This window comes from Drosophila obscura, unplaced genomic scaffold (assembly GCF_018151105.1).
Source record: "Drosophila obscura isolate BZ-5 IFL unplaced genomic scaffold, ASM1815110v1 contig_28, whole genome shotgun sequence".
NCBI lineage: Eukaryota > Metazoa > Arthropoda > Insecta > Diptera > Drosophilidae > Drosophila > Drosophila obscura.
This window is the reverse complement of record NW_024542815.1, coordinates 873,683-890,512: the sequence shown is the minus strand read 5'-3', so window position 1 is coordinate 890,512 and position 16,830 is coordinate 873,683. Positions and strand designations below refer to the sequence as shown.

The 16,830-nt window shown below is 49.4% G+C and overlaps 5 protein-coding genes across 5 annotated transcripts; 3 read left to right on the top strand and 2 right to left on the bottom strand.

Annotated features, from left to right (window-relative positions):
* Window positions 1-269: 269 nt before the first annotated feature.
* LOC111070066 (uncharacterized protein CG3556) lies at window positions 270-5,486 on the top strand. The gene is made up of 6 exons (XM_041594469.1): window positions 270-759; window positions 1,307-2,721; window positions 2,802-2,997; window positions 3,060-3,137; window positions 3,215-3,297; window positions 3,365-5,486. The coding sequence occupies exons 2-6, from the start codon at window positions 1,323-1,325 to the stop codon at window positions 3,424-3,426; spliced, it is 1,818 nt and encodes a 605-aa protein (XP_041450403.1). The 5' UTR covers window positions 270-759; window positions 1,307-1,322; the 3' UTR covers window positions 3,427-5,486.
* A 344-nt stretch (window positions 5,487-5,830) lies between these two features.
* LOC111070166 (histone H1-like) lies at window positions 5,831-7,461 on the top strand. Its single transcript, XM_022360529.2, has 2 exons — window positions 5,831-6,831; window positions 6,906-7,461. Exons 1-2 carry the CDS (start codon window positions 6,013-6,015, stop codon window positions 7,320-7,322), a joined length of 1,236 nt encoding a protein of 411 aa, XP_022216221.2. The 5' UTR covers window positions 5,831-6,012; the 3' UTR covers window positions 7,323-7,461.
* A 329-nt stretch (window positions 7,462-7,790) lies between these two features.
* LOC111070163 (AP-3 complex subunit beta-2) lies at window positions 7,791-12,438 on the bottom strand. The gene is made up of 4 exons (XM_022360526.2): window positions 11,504-12,438; window positions 10,600-11,428; window positions 9,249-10,520; window positions 7,791-9,178 (listed from the first exon to the last, which is right to left on the bottom strand). The coding sequence occupies exons 1-4, from the start codon at window positions 12,143-12,145 to the stop codon at window positions 8,391-8,393; spliced, it is 3,531 nt and encodes a 1,176-aa protein (XP_022216218.2). The 5' UTR covers window positions 12,146-12,438; the 3' UTR covers window positions 7,791-8,390.
* Window positions 12,439-12,750: 312 nt separating this feature from the next.
* On the top strand, window positions 12,751-14,365 carry LOC111070168 (protein SREK1IP1). The gene is made up of 2 exons (XM_022360531.2): window positions 12,751-12,988; window positions 13,066-14,365. Exons 1-2 carry the CDS (start codon window positions 12,884-12,886, stop codon window positions 13,807-13,809), a joined length of 849 nt encoding a protein of 282 aa, XP_022216223.1. The 5' UTR covers window positions 12,751-12,883; the 3' UTR covers window positions 13,810-14,365.
* A 129-nt stretch (window positions 14,366-14,494) lies between these two features.
* Window positions 14,495-16,463, bottom strand: LOC111070165. The gene is made up of 4 exons (XM_022360528.2): window positions 16,321-16,463; window positions 16,195-16,247; window positions 15,839-15,920; window positions 14,495-15,768 (listed from the first exon to the last, which is right to left on the bottom strand). Exons 1-4 carry the CDS (start codon window positions 16,413-16,415, stop codon window positions 14,508-14,510), a joined length of 1,491 nt encoding a protein of 496 aa, XP_022216220.2. The 5' UTR covers window positions 16,416-16,463; the 3' UTR covers window positions 14,495-14,507.
* Between the last annotated feature and the right edge of the window lie 367 nt (window positions 16,464-16,830).

The window sequence follows — 16,830 nt, the reverse complement described above, 5'->3', positions numbered from 1 at the left end:
TTGCTGGGCAGCATGTAAAGGTTGCCGCTGTTGTTGATTTAGGAAATCGGGGTACCATATACCATATATGTAGGTGCTAGATTTGTGCAGATGTATATAACAGCTAGAAGGACGCTTATAAAGTATAATCCATAGCCAAAATTGATCTATTCATTTAAAATGGAAGTTGAGCGCGAACCTAATCGAAGGAGGGTGACAACTCTTCTCTTTGGACAAGGCTACCAGCTATTTGACACATCCTTGCACTTGCACTTGTCCCACAGCACTGTGGCAACGCTGCGCGCACAGTCACGTTTTCGTCCCGATTCCTCCAACTCGGAAAATTATTGAATTCCAAACAGCAGAAAGCGAGAGAAATTCCCATTCGCCAAATACCAATCGAGTGATAAACACGACGCGAGTGAGAGAGGTGCTCGAGGACTCGAGAACAAAGAAAGAGAAAAAAGGATACCATAGGCGAATTGCACACACAGGCAGGCAAGAAAGGCAGGGAAGGGCCACTCCCCCCAGCAAGGCGAAAGGCAAAAGGTCCAGGGAAGCAAAAAACATAAACTGATTGCAGCGAGAAGTGTGCCCCAGCATCCCACCAGCTGGAACCCTAAGGATAATACTCTCCAGGCTGGACTTGAGGCGATTGCGATTGCGATAGCAATTTCGTTGAGTTTCGTCCGGTCGGAAAGGAAAGCAAACGGCTGTCGTCAGTCGCCAATCGCAGACGCCCCCCGCCCCGCCACGAGATTGTTGTTATTGTATTATTATGTAAGCCTGCTGTTTTGTTCAAATTTTATTGTCAGAAGCATTTAAACGGCTTTGCTGCCGCACCCGCGCACTCGAACCACTGCCGCCGAGCCACCCAGCCCAGCCCAATTCAACCACAACCTCAACCCCCCCGCCCCCAACCACCAACGCACACAGCAACAGCAACAAGAATGAAATGAAGGACTTTGTCTAGTCTTTGCATTTATTTAATTTGATGACTAAGTGATGGGTGGATGGTGGAAGGTGGTTGAAGGATGGCTGGGAGCAGCAGTGGAAGGTGGCTGAGGGTGAGGGTGAGGTGAGCGTGAGCCCAGTGGGTGAGTGAGTGACTGTGGTGCTGATGTGACTGTGCTGTGATGTGCTGTGCCTTTGTTCCATCCATGTCCTGCATATCGATCGCTGTTCGCGATTATCGATAAATTGCATGACGTGAGTCGCAACGCGCTGGAAATTGAGTTCAAGGCAACGCCTCTCCTCATCTCCACTCTGGCAAGAGAGAGCACCAGAATAACAAGTAGAACTAATCCTCTATTCGTTTCCTTTGCAGACCCTCCTCAACCAAGATGTCGTCGCCACCGCTGCTACTGCTCTTGCTTCCCTTGTTTTTCTTTGTGGGCTGCCTGCCGCTGTCAACGCTGACGGAGAATGTGACTTTGGCAGCGGCGCCTGCCCCTGCACATGCCTCTGGCTCTGATGGGGCCGTGGTCACTGCCGCCTCCGGAGTTGCCTCTACCGTTGCTGCGGCTGCTCCAGCTGTCACGGCCAGCTCCAGTACGGCGTCGGCCATGATAACCACGGACTTTGACAATCTCACGGTGAGCAGCGGCAACACCAATAACGATGCCAGCGATGAGCAGAACACCAACAACGAGAACAACAACCACAACCAACACGCAAACAGTAACCAGAGCGTGGCCACAACCACAACGTCCATCGCCCATCAGGATCAACAGGAGGCCACACCCCTGGGACAGGGCATGGCCCCACCCACAGCTGGGCCTGGCTCCAATGCCACTGGAGGAGGAGGAGGTGCTGATCCGCACCAGCACGAGATCATCGGCTCGGCGAGCCCCACCAAGGGCGAACAGGAGGCTATACTGCGAGCCCTGGATTGGCTGAAGGAGAAGCGAGCCTCGGACTACGGCTGGGGCAACGACACCCATGTGGTGATCCTAGCGAAAGAGCTGTCTGGCGGCCGGGATCCCAACGAGAGTGCCGATGGGCACATGCAGGTGATCCAGGAGCTGGAGGACACGCTGTCCGTAAAGGAAATGGAAATCGAGATACTGGCGATGCTCGACCGCCACCACACGCTGCCCAAGCCCCTCAATCTGGATAAGCTGGCGCGCTATGTGCTGGCATTGGGGTCCCTGTGCAAGGACCCCAAGCACTTCCACGGCCACGATCTGGTGGCCACGCTGCAGCACCATGAGCCGGCCCAGGACATCGAGTTCGCCCTCACGACACTGTCCGCCTGCAGCTCGGCGGCGCATGTACGGAAGCGGCAGATACGTCGTCTCCTGGACATCGCCAGCGGTGTGACGGACCAGAGCGTGGATGCCATTGCCATGGTCATACTGGCCCTGCGGTGCATCGTCACCGATCACCGCCATCGCCATCTGCAGCACTTTGTCCGACGGCCCGCCCGCGGCCTGGCCAGCCTACAGGACCAGCGCGGTAGCTTCGGATCGCTGCGTAGCACGGCCCTAGCTATGCAGGCGCTGCAGGATCTGGAATACGATCCGGCCGGGCACTGGAACCGCACGGCTGCCTCGCGCTACATTCTCAGCCGGCAGCGGGCCGACGGCGGCTGGAGCGAGGAACCGCTTCAGGATGGTCAGGAGCCGGACATCGGTGTCGGACTCACCGCAGACATTATCCTGGCCCTGGGCTGGAAGGGCCTCGGTGCTGTGCGCGCCCTCCAGTGCGATCATGTGATACGGGAGAGCAGCGATCCAACGGGTAAGGTGTCCCCTCACCACTGATGACTCCCCTCCTCATCTAAAGCTCTTCTTTCTTCTTGTCTCCCTTCCGCCGCACAGAGAACGGTGAGCCCAAGCTGGCGGTGCCTTTTGGCCTGAGTTCTTCGGCCGAGGAGTCGGACGCGAAGAACATCTCCTACACCTACACACTCTGGGTGGGCTCCAATGTGAGCGAGGCCTTCTCCCTGTCCCTGGTCTCCCCGAAGAACACCAGCTTCTTCAAGGCCATGACCCAGGCGGCCGAAATGGATCCCAGGTAAGTGTTATACTGAAAGATCTCAAGCTCTTGTGCCCTTATGCTCTCTTCGACTCCCACAGATTCATCTTCGAAGCGCGCGAATGGCCCAATGGCCACTACGTACACACCCTGTATGGCAAGAAGGAGGAGCCCCGAGGGTGAGTAGCAGCTCTGGTGCTCTTCTATGGTATAGTATTCTATAGGCACAATGTCCCAATCCGATCATCCCTGCTAGGTACCACTACTGGCTGCTCTATCGATTGCCCGAACTACCCGATCCCAATAATACGCCTGGGAATCAGCTTATTGCGCCTGTTGGTAAGTGCTGTGTCTTGGATAATTTTATATTTCCCTTCTGGCTTCCATGGCTTCTTCTGTTTTTAAGGTGTCGATGAGCTAATGGTCGAGGACGGTGAACACTATCTATATTGGTATAAGAAACTCTAAGCACGGGGAGAGCATTGCCTGCCGGCCTTAGACGAAGCTGCAGTTAAATCCAATAAGCAGAGTCGATAAAACCCACATAAAATGCTTTAGCTATCGGGCCATACAGACATACACACACACACACATGCTCCCACAAACCAAAACACAAGTATATAATATATAGATATATATATATACTGCATATATAACTGAATAATAATGGCGTAATCAAAAAAATCGAAACACAACAGCAGCAGGCACAGAGCATTGAACTTCAGAGAGGCGACGCAAGCAGGACGGAAGGTGTACGGAATTGACGTCACAGCGGAGTAGACTGTGCACACACACACATCCCATCCCAAAAAAAGACCACCCACTCCCCCACCCAAACAAGCAACCAAACAACCAAGCAACCCAAAACTGATCTCTCGATTCTCTGATTCTGAGCGGGAATGCAGCCGCACCTCAGTCGAATACTTATGCATAGCGATAACTGAACGAAATGAAAAACCAAAAAAACAATCGAACGATATATGTATGTAATGCACCAGCAGCAGGCATCGAACGGTTAACCGAACTAACGGTACCAATCCGTCCGTTTAAGCCCCATCCCCTCCCCTTTTGAGCCGGCCCTCCCAACACTAACCCAAAGAACTTCGCTTGCAAATCGCTGCAACAAATTTCGTTATTCGTTAAAAAAAAAGAAGCCAATAAACACCAGACCCCCACCACCCCACACCATTAGAAAGAAAAGAACAAAAGAGAGCAACAGGAAGAACGGCAGATGAATACGAAACCGGGTAGAAATGAAGGAACGAACAGAAGAGGGCGAAAGTTGCTGTCCATCTTGTTTGGCTATTCCAAGCAAAAAGCATGTTATACCAAACACCGTACGTAACAATAAGTGATTGAAAATCATCCTTAGACATACACACATAAATCGATATATACATACATGGCATATACATACATATACATTTAAAAGAGAGAAAAAACCACAAACAAAAAAAATACAAAAATAAAAAATCAACTAGTTTTATATAAAAGTGAAGCAAATCGAAGGCTGCGGCATATGATAATTCTACGAGGAGAGAAGGATAATACCGCACTATATATACAAAACGCTCAATGCCTGGTCGAGATTATACATACAAACCCCGGAATACAATACATGCGACATACCCAAAAACATCATATACATATATATAACCCGCATATATATCCATACTATCCCTACTCTACTCATATAGCACACCAAACTATTACTCATTGTCTTACCGGCAAACGCTCCCATCTACATACACACATTTTCCCACATCATACGTAAACTGAACGAAAGATTAGTGCACCCCTTATTAAACAATACATACACTAGAATACATACTAGAAGCTTTCTAGCTCATTGATCAGCCTCACACATTCACTCACTCACTCACTCACTCATCGTTTTCGAACTTTCAACTTTCAAACCGTTCGTTGAACTCTTAACTTGGATGCAAAAGCAAAAGCAAACAAACAAACAAAAGACGCCTAGCCTAACCGAACCTTACCTAGCCTAACCTCTACTCGTAACACTTCAAACTCAACTACAACTACTAATAACTACTCGTACTACTTGAATCAATGGGTTTTTTTGAGTGCAGTAGCAAATCCAAATCCAAACAAAAACCAAAACTAAAACTAAACTAACCTAGCGATCAAAACCAAAATCGTTTATATGATAAGCATGAAATTGAGCTTTTTAATTGTGCAGAATCCCCCAACTTAGTACACTAAACGCAGGCACAGACACTTCCACAGACGGAAATCCGGCTATCCGGACACCCGGACCCACACACACGGACACAGGCAGAGAAAGCAGCGTAGGATTTGAGAAACGTGTTATTTATGTACTACTAACCCACGATATATGTATTTACATATGTATGACCCATGATCTACTACGTATGAAGACCCAGCCGGATCAATGAATTTCGTTTGAATGAACAGCAGCAGCTGACTTCTTAAATAACAATATATTCTATTATTTTTGGTGATGAGTGGAAAAAGCAACAAAGAACAAGCGTGAATAAACATCAAAATATTTGAAAACTAAATCCAATTTTTTATTTTATCAATGCTGCAAATACCATATTTTCTTTTATTTTACTGCTTCTATAAGTAAACATTATATGTTAATATGTAAAAGGTTTTTTCCAGAAACTATGACATGTAAAATTCATGATCGAGGGGCTTAGCTTTAGCTTTCTGAGTGCTCTTGGGCATCACTGACTCTAAGCTCCACTTGTTGAGTCAGAGAACAAACAGTTGCACTTAAAGCTCGCTCTTTAGAACAGGCAACTAGTGAGTGCGAAAGCAGAATGTTACTCTCCCACTCAGAACTGATTTCATGATCTCCCGCTTAGGATTAACAGTTAAAATGCTCACACTTTGTGACAACCATTTTGCCCGTCAGTCTGTATTCTTTTTTGGTCTTGCATTATCTGCGATTGTACCGTATGACATTGGATTGGCATTACTGCACCATTTAATTACTGATTGTTCGATGTTCGTCTTGTTTTGTGCTCTGTTAAATTATTGTGATTGTTGAACCAAATTTGCATAAAGATGAACGGTACGGACGAAGAAAGTGAAAACGAATATTCCGAAGAAAGTAAGTCCCAGTCCGAGAGGTCAGCTTCAGAGTCTGAGAAAGAAAAGCCAGTGCGAACCGACGATGAAGAAGATGCTGATCTGACCGACGATGAAGAGGGGGCCGTTGGAGTGACAAAAGCTCCGGCAGAGAAAGAGCACCTGGAGGAGGAGGATGATAGTTACAAAACCGAAGGGGAGACTTCACCTCCGCCTATATATCCCACTCCGCCGCCCGATGACGGATCGAAGATCCCAGCAACAAAGCCAGAAAGGCGTAAGCGCAATGACACTGTACTCGAGATGGCAATGGATGCAATCGAAGCACTGAACAATAGAAACGGATCATCGGTTCGGGCCATTGTCAAGTACCTCAAGAGCAATGGCCATCCGATGGAGAACGAGCAGCGCTTTTTTAAGCTGCTGTACAAGGTACTCAAGCTAGCCGTGGCCAGCGGTCAGGTGACGCAGAATAAATTTTCATTCAAGCTTTCGCAATCCACAAAGAATGAAAGAAAAGCATTGGAAAAAATGAAAGCCAATAAGGCCAAAGCGGAGAAGAAGGCCAGAGAAAGAGCCAAGGAACAGGAGGAAAAAGTCAAGGCCAAAGAAGAAGCCAAGGCCAAGAAAGCGGCCGAAGAGGAGAACCCGAAACCGACGAATGGAGCGAAGCCTAAAGAGAGCAAAACGAAAGCTAAGTCGCAACCCAAAGCTAAACCAAAGCCGAAGGCCGCAAAGGCATCTCCCCCATCAAAGGAAAAGCCTGCAAAGCCTTCAGAGCGCAAAACAAATCAAGTAAGTAGAAAAAATCCTCTCACCTAATTTCGTGTAGATATGTACCTACAATCTTCTCGTTACCCCAACTGCAGCCTAGAAAGAAGACAAAAACTAACGAAGGAGCCGCCTCCGCCGCTACTGTGGCTACCACATCGAACAAAGCAGCCGCTGGCGCTGCAGTTTTGGCCGCTATGGAGATGGCCGGACCATCCACAAAGCCTCCTAAGAAAATTATGACTAAGCTGGTATTTGATGATGATGAAGACTCCTCCAAAGCGCCTGAGCCTAACAAGGGAAAGGGAGGTGCTAAAATCAACATGATAACAAAGAAGCCCGTGAAAAAAAATCTGTTTGTTGAGGGGATACACAGTAAGGCTTTCCAGAAGCAAATGGAAGCCAAGACACTGCCAGAACTGCCAGACGAGGATCAATTTGCTAATGTTCTGGTGTCCCAGGCCACATCAACGCCCCAGTCTACGGGCAAGAAGAAAACTCGCAAGCGCAAATAAACTTGGCCAACAGCAGTTCATCTTTTAAATTGCATTGATCATCGTTGACTGTAATTTAAATGTCGATAATGTTTAGAGAATTTCTATTAAAATAATTATTATACTAACAGATTTATTAAACAAAAAAGAAAAGAATAAAAAAATCAAAGTTAAATTTCAAATACTTCAATTCTCAGAGAGTTACATGGAAAAAATATGCAAATTCGAAGGCACATACTACGTCTCGAGACGCACAAGCGAATGCCGCAGAGTGCCGCTGCTCGAGTCAAGTTTCACTGATAAGGGGGTATTTTTGTTGTTCTCCCAAAATTACTAAGTCCTGTGGTACAATAATCACACTCCCAAGACCATGGCAAGGAGAAGACTTTTGTTTAGCACATTTTTGTTTGGTTTCTCAGGCAGATGAATGCGTTAACATTTTTTATATTTATTATTAATATTTCTTTAAGTTTTTCATTTCATTTCATTCAGTATTTGCGCTGTTTTTAATAGGACGAATAATATATATATGTATATATATATATATGTATGTATGTATAGATTCGATATTCGTTTGTCTTTGCTACGTTTTGAAGAAGGCCGCATAGAGCACGAAGGCAACAGATTTACAACATCAAACACGAGTTACGAGTACAAGTACAAGAGAGAGTACGATCCAAGTAAAAGTGTATCCCATATACGGATGGATATACACGTGTATATAGTACAAATATTTATATATATAGTGCAGGACACATGCGACATACACATACAATCATGCAAAATGGTACACACACTCGCATATAGCATATCTATCTAGGGAAAGAGGAGTAGGAGGAGGCATCTGGGGGCAGAAATTGGATTAGTCCTCTGGAATTTGCTGTTGTCGCACGACTTTGTTGTATATAGGAATAATAAAAGCAGTAGAATCATCATCATGATTTATGTATGTGTGTATATATGTATAGCTATCTGAATGCTTAGGTTTACGTTGTGAGAGGCTTTCATCATTTGATCTCGATTGCCCTTCTCGGCGCCGCGTTCCTCATGCATCGCCATCTCGCTCATTCTCGTGCTAGACACTGCTGCTCACATGGCAAAGCTAAGCTGGAGCGCGTTTCGCAGCTCGTTGAGCACCATGGAGCCGATGACCATCTTCTCGCAGTTAACCAACAGCGTGAGGGCCTCGTCCGTCTGCCAGTGGAGGGTGAGCAGCACGAGGCTCTTCGAGCTGAGCGTCTGCCCCGCAAAGCAGTGCACTTGGGCGGTGGGCGAGCTGTGCGTGTGGGCCACATTGATGCTCTCGAAGACCTTTTGCTTGAGCGCTGCGACATCGATCATCTCCCGCTGGATGCCGCGTAGCTCGCACTGATGCTCGTTCATGCCCCGCAGCTTGGCACGCTCCTCGCGATGGCAGCTCTCTCCAATCTGGACGGCCCTGACCAGCTCTCCCACCGGCGGCTTCAGCTGCACCCGCGAGCTTCCTGCGCTGGACAGCAGCTCCAGGTCGATGGCATGGGTGGAGTCATTAAAGTCCACACCCAGTATGCCACTGGCCATTTGCTGTGGCTGCAGCATCGTCACGGGATTAAATTCGTTTAGCTGCATGCCCGCGGGCAATGTCTGCTGGCCCAGCCGAATGCCAACGATCTCCTTCTCGCCGCGATTGTGGAACTGCAGCTCAATGGAGCACATGCTCGAGGAGAAGAGGTGGGGGGCACGCGTGAAGCGGTAGCCCAGCTGCAGGCCGTGGCCGCTCACCTTATTAAGGAGCTCCTTGTGCTTGAACTCGATGTGCGAGGGTCCGACCAACTCGATTCGATTGCGTGCATGCTGCGGCTGCAAAGGAGCAGCCTGTCCACCCATCAGGGGTGTACCTATGCAGGGGAAGGAGAATCAATTAGGAATCCAGTTGAACATTTTGTGTTTAGCTTTGATTTGGATTACCTGGCGTCAGGAAGCCACCCAGCGAGGGTGTCATCACGGGACCGATGGGCGGTATGTCATCCAGATCGAGGAGCAAGTCCAGATTACTTTTTGTCTGCTTGGCAGCTTTTGGAGTCTCTGGAATTGCCTTCGATGGTTCCTGCTGCTGCTGCTTCTCCTTTTTTGGATCTTCCTGTTCATTTTCGCTGGCCGTATCACTGCCGCTGCCGCTCCTGCTGCTGCTGCCGCTGTACGAGGAGGATTCCCCGCTGTCCGAGGTTCCCGAGTCGCCAGCGGCATTGCTATTGTTAATATTCATGTTGTTTTTGTTGCGATTGCTGTTGCTGGTCGTGGTTGTGGTGAGATCTACTTCATTGCTGCCTGCATCGATCAGCATTGTCGACTCCTTCTCCACGGCAGTCGACTTTTTCGGATCAGTGTTGACCAGTTTTGGCTTCGCTTTTTGCTTTTCCTGCTGTCCTTCGTCACTGCTTTCGCTGTCATCAGAGTTTGAGGCACTGTCACTGGTGCCGCTGCCGCTACTGGACTCGGAATATGCCGAGGACTTGTCCTCCGACTCGGATAGGAAGCCCTTTTCACGTGGCTCTTTGCTGCCACCCTGAGAGCTGCCGCCCGAGGCCGACTTGGAGTGCGAAAGAGGTGAACTTTCGTTGGGCAGCTTCTCCTGCACAAAGCCAGGGATGTTGCGCACACTCGAGTCGGGTGCCAGGACAGGAAACGTAGGCAGCTCCTTGTAACCAGTGGCCGGCATATTCAGATAGTGCGAGAGCGAGCCCAGCTGGAAGTTGTTGGTGTCACGGTACTTGCTCTCCGGCACGGGTGCAGGCTTGCTGGCCAAAAACACCTGGCGGGCGCTCTGCGTGAGGACGCTGCTGTCCCCGCTGGCCGGGAAGATGAACTGGCGCAAGAAGCGGGCCCGATCCCGCACATCGTAGTTGGTGTCGTAGCGGGCCAGCGTAAAGACGTATTGGCACAGCAGCGACGTCTGCTGGGGATTGGTCAGATAGAGCTTCACGCCCAGATTCAACACCTGCAGCTTAACCACATCCTGCTCGTCCACAAACGACTTGGCCATCTTGCGCAGCACATCAGGTGCAATCAGCGGCACCTTTTCATTGTATTCGCCAATCAGCCAAATGATGGCGGCCCGTGCAGCCGGCACATTGATGTAATCAATCAGCTTGGCCATTTGTGTGATAATCTCAAAGTGCTCTGCGGCCTTTGTCTGCAGCAGTCGCTTGATTACCACCACACTCTCGGCCACCACATGCTCTGCAAACAGATTGGATAGGATTAGCGATTAGCTCTGGTTTCTGTTTCCTGTTTTCTGGTTTGGAGTCTGTGTACTCACCATCGTGATTGGATAGCAGATGCACCAGGCCGCTGAGACAGGTCTCGGTTACCTCTTTAATGCTAGCAGCACAACGGCCGATGGCCTGTATGGTGGCCGCCACAAAGGAGCGATCGCTGCTGGAGATGTAGGTCTGGAACTCGCGCAGGATCAGGGAGATGCTGGAGGCCGACGCCAGGTTGGTGAGTATATCCAGCTTGAGGAGCTTGAGGTGCGTGGGATCGCTGGTGCGCACAAAGAACGACTTTAAATGGGGTTCAAATATGGCCTTGCGCTTGGTAGACATCGAGGCGATGCAATTGAGCACCACGCTCTGCACCTCCTTGTGGGATCGCAGCAGGCGAATGAGCGCCTTGGCTATCAGCTGCACCTCGTTGCGAGGTGCCACATGGTGGTAGAGCTGTGCAACGGCCATCACCACTGAGGCGTTGCGCGACTGAAGCAGTGGCTTGGTCTGGCGCAGCAGCAGGCGATGGTCCACATCGATGTGGTAGCTGCTGCTTGGGGAGCTGGCTTGGGTTCCTCCGTTGTTGTTGCTACTGTTGTTTGCAGGTCGCGCTTTGCTTTTCTCTTCATCGCTGGAGGCGTCATCGCTGTTGGACGAGTTGGAGTTGTTGGATGACTCGTCGTAGAATCTCTCATTGTGTGTTGCATTGTCGCTGGCACCGTCAAGCAGCTCCTCATCGGCATTCGGATCGACGAACTGTGTGCGGGCATAGCGGGTCAGCATATTGATGATTATCACCTGACCCCACTCGTCCACATCTACCAGCAGATTGCACAGCTTGCGATAGTTCTTGTGTATGAGATCTACGCGTTCCGGACAGACCTAAAATCACACGGGGGGTGGGGAAATCATCAGACTGCAAATGCACAAACTGGAGGGAGGGAGTGAGCGACTTACCTCGTCGAAGGCCATCACCGCTGACCCCACCACCAGCGTGGTGCGATCCGAGAGCAGCTTCTCGATCACCATGACCAGCTCGTCCTTTTGTTCGGCATCCAGGGAGTACAGTTTGGGTATGGCATGGGCCGCGGTCTTGCGGACATACGGGCTCAGATCGGCGGCGCTGTCGCGTATGGCCAGCATCACAATCGGCACTATCATGCTGACCCGAATGGAGGAGAGCACTCGCAGGGCCGAGGCTCTGATCAGCTGATTGGGGTCTTTCAGGGCACGCTGGAATGTGGAGATGGAGAGCAGGGCTAGGTCCTGCTGCTCCTCGGCATAACGCACCAAGTAGACATAGACGAGCTTCTTCACCTCGATGTTCTTCGAGACGACGTTCTTGACGACGGACGGAAAGAGGTCGCTGGCGTCGCGGCCACGCGCAATCATGCCAATAATACGCTTCATGGCCTCCAGCTTGAGTCCGTCTTTGTTGCTATCCAGCATCTGTTTGAGGTCATCGTGCTTGCGGCCATCGGTCTGGAAGAAAGCTGCCCCGCTGGCCGGATCGGCGCCAAACTCCACATCCAGCCCCATCTGCGGCCGGTCCACGTATGTGGCCATTGAAAACGGATTGCTGGCCGCATTCTGTTGCATCTTGCTGACTGCTGCGCTGCTCTGATTCTTGCCACTCGACCTATGGTACGAACGAACTCTATTCTATTTTACGTGCTTTGTGTGGGCGTGCGAAAATGGTGAAAGAAAGCGTCCGTGGGGTCTGAAACCTGCAACCGGGGGGGACAGCTGTTACTTCGATTTGCCACGCGCCGTGCTACGTGATGAGGCAACTACAGTTATTCTGTGCGAAAAAAAAAATTCCGTAATTTACAGCATTTTTATTTTACAAGAACTAGAGTCTGCACAACTATCGATAAGCCCACTTTCACCGTCTTTGTCAGCACAATGCAAGGCGCTGACCGCTGAAGGTGGCGCAGCCATGTAGAGACAATGTTGATGACGTCACAAAGTTGCAGCTACACATATGTATGCAATACAATGTGGCATTATTGGCTTTAGGCAGTAGAAATAATTCAATAATTCAAATAGAGCACTATATCGTGTACAGCTCATCAATGCATCAATTTTAAATATCTTTCTAATCATATCTTACCGGTGCACGGTGGATTTCCCACCCAGAGATGGCAGACAGAAAGCGATATACCGCGCCGCTGACAACAACAACTGACCGCAAATCGATATCGTTTGATTGATATCGACATACGGTCTGTCATCTTCAATTTGAGTTTGAGGGCAAAATAAATGGTTCGCTAACAAAACAGGCGAAAAAATACGCAAAAAGGACTGTCGGTAGCGCGCAGTCGAGCAGCAAACAAGATGAACTTTCCGCTGGCCAACGCTAACAAGGACACCTTGCGAGCGGCCTGCAAAAAATGCGGCTACGCAGGTCACCTGACTTACCAATGCCGGAATTTTCTCAAGGTAAGAAAAAGCCGCATGTTTGGCAACGTTGTCCCCCCCACAATAAACAAGCCGCCTCGCTCTCTTGCCCTCTCCAGGTGGACCCCAACAAGGAGATACTGCTTGATGTGGAGAGCACCAGCTCTGACTCGGAATTGGACTACTTGACTCCGCTCACTGAGCTGCGGGCCAAGGAGCTGAAAGGCGGCGTCGAGGCGTCAGCTGCACTGCCGCCGCCGCTGACAACAATCACGACGACCACGACTTCTGCACGCAAAGAAGATAAGAGGCACAGCAGCAGCTCGAAGAGGAACAAAAAGGCGGCTGTGGAGGCCACTGACACGAAACCAACAAAATCAGTGCGACACAAGAAGCGCAAGAAGAAGAAGAAGAGTAAGAGCAAGAAACACAAAAAGAGCTCTGAGAAGAGCGAGGGCGGCGGCGGCAAAACAAACAACAGTAAGTCGAACAGTGGCAGCGGCGGCGCCAACAGAGAGCTGGCCAAGAAGCACAGCAGTAGTCTCAGTAGCACAAGGAAGACGAAGCGCCGTCGCTCTTCCAGCACCTCATCTTCCTCATCGTCGGATAGCTCCACATCGGAGTCATCCAGCAGCGACACTGAATCGGATTCCAGCGATAACGAGGAGTCCAGCACCAGCGAATCGGACGAATACGGACGCAAGAAGAAGCGCCAGGGCAAGTACAAGCGCAAGGCGGAGGAAATGGCCATGCTGCGTCGCAAGAAGACCAAGGTGAAGCGCAAGCGTCACCGTGTCGGCGGGTCGAGCGCCCCAGCTGCAAGCAGCTACCTGAGCAGCCTCAGCGACAGCGACACCTACTAAACGCATTGACTAACGCAGGATGCATGCCTGCCAGCAGCTATGGTGCTGCTTTCGCTGTGTCTGTCCAAAGGCTGCACTATCCGTATCTAGTTTGATTTCCGATTAGATGTAAGCAACGACGATGCTGCGACGAGATATATGTATATTAGGCCATAAGTTAGTTTGTCAACTGTCGAAGCAGACAACAGACGGACAGATTCCGACGAAAGGCGACGATAGATGGGGTCGGACGGACACACGTGCACTTCCACAGTGACGAGAATCACTACCTTTATACATACGTACATACATACGAGTACTACCTTGTTTATACGACGCTAAAGATACACTAACTAACGATATACCCCTGAACGAGAATCAGAGGCCAACCAAAACGTTATCAATTTTGTAGACTGCCGGATGAAGCCAATTCCGAGCTCCAAACAAAAACAAAAATCACTGAACCCTAGACTTGTCCTAGCCCCTAGGTTTAAGCAACAGAAGAAACTGCATGAATTGTGCTGCAAATACAAAAACAACAAAAAAACACGAATGCAAATCCACCACAATGTGTATATAATTTGCATGATGGGGGATGGGGGATGGGGAAAACGGATGGATACACGAATCGTTCGTTATCCTAAAAGCACGCATAATACATGGGAAAACATATTTAATACAAAAATATAGCATTGCTTTCTTGCTCTCTCTCTCTCTCTCTAGAGTCTGTTTCTGTGAACAGCCGCGTCTGATTCCGCCATTGTCTCCATGGCACTCTGTAGCGACGCCACCTGACGCTTAAGCACTGATATGAGGCTTGCGGATTGCTCGCAATTGAGGCAGCTAGTGCAGGAGGAACTGTTGACCTGATCGTACGCCTTGCTGGCCATGGCCGCCAGCAGAGCCGTGTTCTGCTGTTTCAGCTCTTTGTTCTGCTCGCCGAGGACACTGCTGGATGTGCGAAGCTCTTCCAGAGCCTGCTCTTTGGCCCGCAGGCTCTTCACCAGAGTGCGATTCTCACGCTTGAGGTTGAGTAACTTCTGCTCCAGCTCGATCAGCTCGTCCTCGCTTTCATGTGCGTTCTGATGCTTCTCAATCAGCTGGGTACTGCTGCTGGCTGCGCCGCTTACCAAGCGATGCATCGCCTGCAGTATAGTGTCCATTTTGTTTTCCATCTCGTTCCCCGAGTCCCTTTTGGCGACCATTAGGCTGTCGTGAATCTCCTCCTCCGGTCGTACCGGCAACAAGTTGCTGCTGCTGCTACTGCTACTGTGACTGAGCCCAATAGCACGGGGCACCGGCGTCATTAAAACATCGTCTACCAATGGACGCTCCACGGGTGGGATATGGGTTGTGTTTACATTCGGCCCAAGACGGGACCGAGGCTGTGGCTGGGGAGGCTGCACCTGCAGCTGCGACTTCTTTTTGACATCTTTCTCTGGTTTGCTTTCCTGATCCGAGATCGAAGATGAGATGCAACTGGAAGCGGCACCGGTCCATGGCAGATCATATTTACGCAAAGCCTGAATGATATCCTGCTCATCCGCGTTCTGGTAGAAGCGCAGGCTCCAGAAGCGCTGGTCATCAGCGTAGAACTGTATGTAGGACTCCCGCTCAATCACAGATGCGTTCGGCTCCGTTAGCACTACGCTGGCTAGCACCTTGCTCTTTGTCTTGTACAGAATCAGCTTGGCGATGCCATCGCCGTGCAGGGAAAGAGCCACGCCCACGCGCCCCATATCATCGCTGCCACTGAACGCGTGCGCCACCTTGGCAATCACAGTGGTCCAAATGCCGGGCTCCACGTTCCACTTCTGGCAGAGAGCGGAACTGGGCTTTTCTTTGCTTTCATTTTTCTGTTGCTGTCTCTGCTGCTGCTTCAGTACCGACGACGGCTGGTAGCGCATGTTGCGGGACTCGTTCTCCAGTGGCTTGATGTCATCCTCGAAAATCTGGCTCAGGTTACGTGGGCCATTATTGCTGAAGGGGGCAGGGCACAATAAAACCAGATGACCGCTTTGCTCCTTGGGAAGCAAGTATGCTCACTCACCTGCGAAGGCTGTCGAAGAAGTCGTCATATATTTTGTCACCACCCTGCTCCATGCTCCTTGCGTCCTCGCTGTGCTTATCAACTACGGCAAGGATTAGTTTCCAGTTGGTTAGAATTCAGTTTATATTTAAAATGTTTATATTTCGTTGTGTTAGGGCTGGTAAATATATGTATATGGATATATCGATGTATATTTTTTATTGATAGTAAATATGTATGTGATCATTTTTGGGAATGGCGATAGTATTACTATTAGTATGGACGCTAAGAAAATAATATATTTATATTGATATTCTCAATAGATCTAATTAAATATTATTAAAATAAATTAAATTATGAAATATTCAAACACATACCCAGTGTAGTGCGACATCCGACATCGATATATCGATAGACTTGAGTGTTTAACCTGTTGAATAGACTCGTTAGAACAGAATCGTTTAAGGCCTGTACAAACGGGGCAGCTGCAGCCTGGAGCTTACCTCTTGAATAGGCCTTTAATAAATATTTTAGCCATATGTCTTAGTACATGTGATTGATTACATTTTGTAAAAGGTACAAATCCTGTACTAGTCATGGAAATCGTTTTAGCAGCAATTGTTTTGGCGCCTTTGGCCGTGTTCGGGTTAAACAAAATTATTTTTAGTATATTTGTAGACAGTTTTTTGTGTGTTTACTATTCGAATATATAGGCAGTGGATTTTTCAATATACATAGGGGTTCCATCGTGCTTTGTGGCAACGAAAATGAGTCGTGCCCCCCGCCAGCGGTGCCTAAATAACGAATTTCACCACAAACGAATGTGTGTAGCCGACACTGACCAGGGGGGTCAATGCATTTCCGACTAATGTCAAAGATGATGCGTGAATCTTATCAATTGGGTGGGCAGTACTGGTGGGGTGGAAAACAGAGCAGAGACCTGTATGCCCCCTTACCACTACTCTCAAGGCTCGGCGAATTTCACAATGAGTCCCATTCCGTCCAACCTTTCG